The following is a 3,152-nucleotide window of genomic DNA, read 5'->3' on the forward strand; positions in this document are numbered from 1 at the left end:
GTTGCACTGGAGAATGCTCGCATCTAGGGTCCTGCAGGTGTCGGTAAGCATATATAGGCACGAACAGATTAATACGAAAGCCACCAGACAGGAGTAGGAAGATGCTATGGTGAGGTGAGTAATTGTTTTTCTTAATGGTTGATTCTTGCAGTGGATATTAACATCCGTCCAGTGCACCTGGAAGGTTGGTGCACCTTAATTGGGGAGACGGGGCGGAGTCAGTGGGAATGGTCTCAAACACATGGTTTCAGGTGTTTTTGACTGCCATTCCATTTGCTGCCGTTCAGTTCCATTATGAGCTGTCCTCCGCCTCTGCAGCCTCCAACTGGTCAGTGGGGATCACCTATTATATTCTCTCACTACTACAGCCTCGTTACATGAAGACATTAAGTTCGATCGTCGATTCCCAACACCTAACATCTCATATTATCCACATATATAATGAAATCCCGATTCGACCTTCGCCATCGATTATCTTTTCATAAATAGCCCTGGCCCACATAGATACTTCGTCACCCGAGCGTTCCCTTAGGACATACTGTTAGACAAGGACTACATCATGTTCACATCTGCTTACCTAGCTAGGCATCGCCAACACCACTCATAGGATGATCCCAAACGAACGAGCCCCGCCGCCGCCCAGGGGAAAATACTCTAACACCAGCAAAGAGAAGTCGGACACATATGGGCAGGGTAGTGCACCAAACCCACAAGACCCACCAGAGGATCAACAGAGCAGTACGGTCTCCGATATACAGACTATCTGACCGACTCTCATCCAAAAATACACCAGGAAGGATCGATCAGGCACTAACTGAAACTGATTACCAACACACATCCATAATGCAGACTAACAGGTTCACATAGAATAGGCACCAACCATTCCACAGTACCACTGTGATGACAGTGACTATCACAGCTTGCACTATAGACGTAGCTACTGTGTTAGTGTCTTCTACTGGGACCAAGATTCAGCAGCTCAACATCACGAGAAACGAGACGACAACATCAGAGACACCACACTCTGGGTACATCTCGATCAGTAAACGCTCTACAAAACAAGAAAACAACACTGCATCTCGCCAATCTACAAACATTCAAATATCTACGAGGATTGTGGTCAAGAACACATGCCTATGTATTATTATATATAAAAATTATTATCAATTTTTCATTGTCAAAGGCCTTAGACACTATAGGATAGAGCAATAGCCCAAACAATTATACCGGTATTAAAGTATGAATAACAGTTATTAAGCACTCATGTAGACATAGAAATAATCTATGGCTCCTCCACAGATACTATTGATACCAGATATCTCTACGCGACGCGTGATGCATTGTTAGCCGTTGTGTATCTAGACACATGTCGCCATACATATTCTCCGCGAAACACATGTATACACACCACTCTCTCTGGAACTCTCCCCCTAACTTTGTCCTCCTAAATTTGCCCCCCCCCCAGTGACCTCAGGAACATGTAACCTGTGCCGCGCACGGAAACCCTGGGACAGCCAACTGGCGTTCTGAACTTCCCAGGAGCCGGTGAAGAAAGCTCCTCGTGTGAGCGCACCACTCCACCTGTGTGGTGGCCCGGCCAGGAGCAGGAGGACGATAGGGAGTACCTGCTCACCCAAGGCCGAGCAAAGGTCGCTGCCCTTAAATAGTCTGTGGTCTTAAATGGCACTGCGACCACCTCCTAGTCCCTATCAGGGCTCTAAAGAAGTGAACATTTTTGGCTGCATATGCTCCTAAATATTTAGCAGTGGCGAACTGGAATTTTTATTTGGGAGGCCACCAGTGCCCCCTAGAAAGAAAGAACATACGCCAGATAATAATTATTGTTTTAATGATTAGTCTTCCGTCTGTACCTTTTGTTTCGCGGGAAGTGCCCTAGAGAAAGAAGTGTAGATTTGTTAGTGCCATGGTTGCACCATTACTACAAGCGGAACATCTAGTTTTTCTAGATCAAGAAAGATCATGGGCGCCTCATTTAGAAACGTTGCGTATCAATAAATATCTGCCTCAAATGCAATGCGTGGTGCTCAGTTTATCACGCAAAGTTGCACTTAGAAGAATGAACTTGCCCGTGAGAATGTGCTTATCCTCCCGCAAACTTTTAGACCATGCGTAACCCGCAGTTTTCTAGTGTTGAAGTCTAGCGTTGCAAGAAGCCTATATAAGTAGCCGTTGTAGTAACCGTTGTTGGAAATGGGAATCATATGATAAAAGGTCTTACTTCATAAATCACAAAGGTTACTAGGTAGGTCTAAGCTAAAGTAAGAACAAGATGCAATATTAGCCGTTAGTGAGACGAGATCTATTTATCTTGCGTTCCTAAAATAGTTTATGAAATAGGCCTATTTTCCTATCATTTATTACTAAATAACTTCCTCACCGTTTCATTTCAGACTGATGGTTTCATAGTTTACTCACGAAATAGCCTATAGGCCAAAAACAAGTTAGGACAGGCAACCGTTCGTCCCACTTCTCTTTTAGTTGGACCCACTTTACAGTCATTTTGACTGTCATATTTACAGTCACTTTACAGTCATATTGACTGTCATATTTACAGTCACTTTCCAGTCATATTTCAAGCAGCCTATTTTGCTCTATGCGATCAGAAGCGCAGTTTAACGGTAGAATATGCGGTTCACCTTTTCCGTTGACGTTTTGTAGGCTACGTCTGAATACTGTAAAGTGCCATTTCTTGTGTAGACAATATTTCACTTATGAACATAATACATGTATCATAACCATTCCTCACCTTTMCTGGCCATGACGAGTTCATATTCGCAAAGTAGCCATCACTATTGTAGTACCCGAGACCACATATTGAGTGTCTTGTCTCTGAGAGATACATTTTTAATCGGTCTTGACTTGGTCTCGGACAGTGAAGACTAGTCATTTCTTCCCGATACCAGCGGAGTAAAAAAAAAAAACTCTTATCAGCTTCCATTCAGTCAGCGCATAAAACCGCTTTGCCAGGCCAAATACATACACTCCTTTCTTGAAACCATGAATGTCTTAACAGCCTATTGAAACCCGGGCTTCCTACTTTACTCGTTACTGTCCTTTTACTTTTGTAGAAAAATATCCTTCGTCTTTGTCAGTATTTCCTTGACCCCCTTGGTAGGGAAGAGTGGGGGAAC

The 3,152-nt window shown here is 43.6% G+C and overlaps 1 protein-coding gene across 1 annotated transcript in view; it reads left to right on the forward strand.

Annotated features, from left to right (window-relative positions):
• LOC111976058 (adenine DNA glycosylase) overlaps positions 1–3,152 on the forward strand; it is an 18,909-nt gene that overhangs the window by 4,217 nt on the left and 11,540 nt on the right. Inside the window, 1 exon segment of the mRNA XM_070447471.1 lies at positions 1,636–1,649. Within this exon segment, the coding sequence (XP_070303572.1) occupies positions 1,636–1,649 (14 nt within the window).

The sequence above is a fragment of the Salvelinus sp. IW2-2015 genome, linkage group LG16 (assembly GCF_002910315.2).
Source record: "Salvelinus sp. IW2-2015 linkage group LG16, ASM291031v2, whole genome shotgun sequence".
NCBI lineage: Eukaryota > Metazoa > Chordata > Actinopteri > Salmoniformes > Salmonidae > Salvelinus > Salvelinus sp. IW2-2015.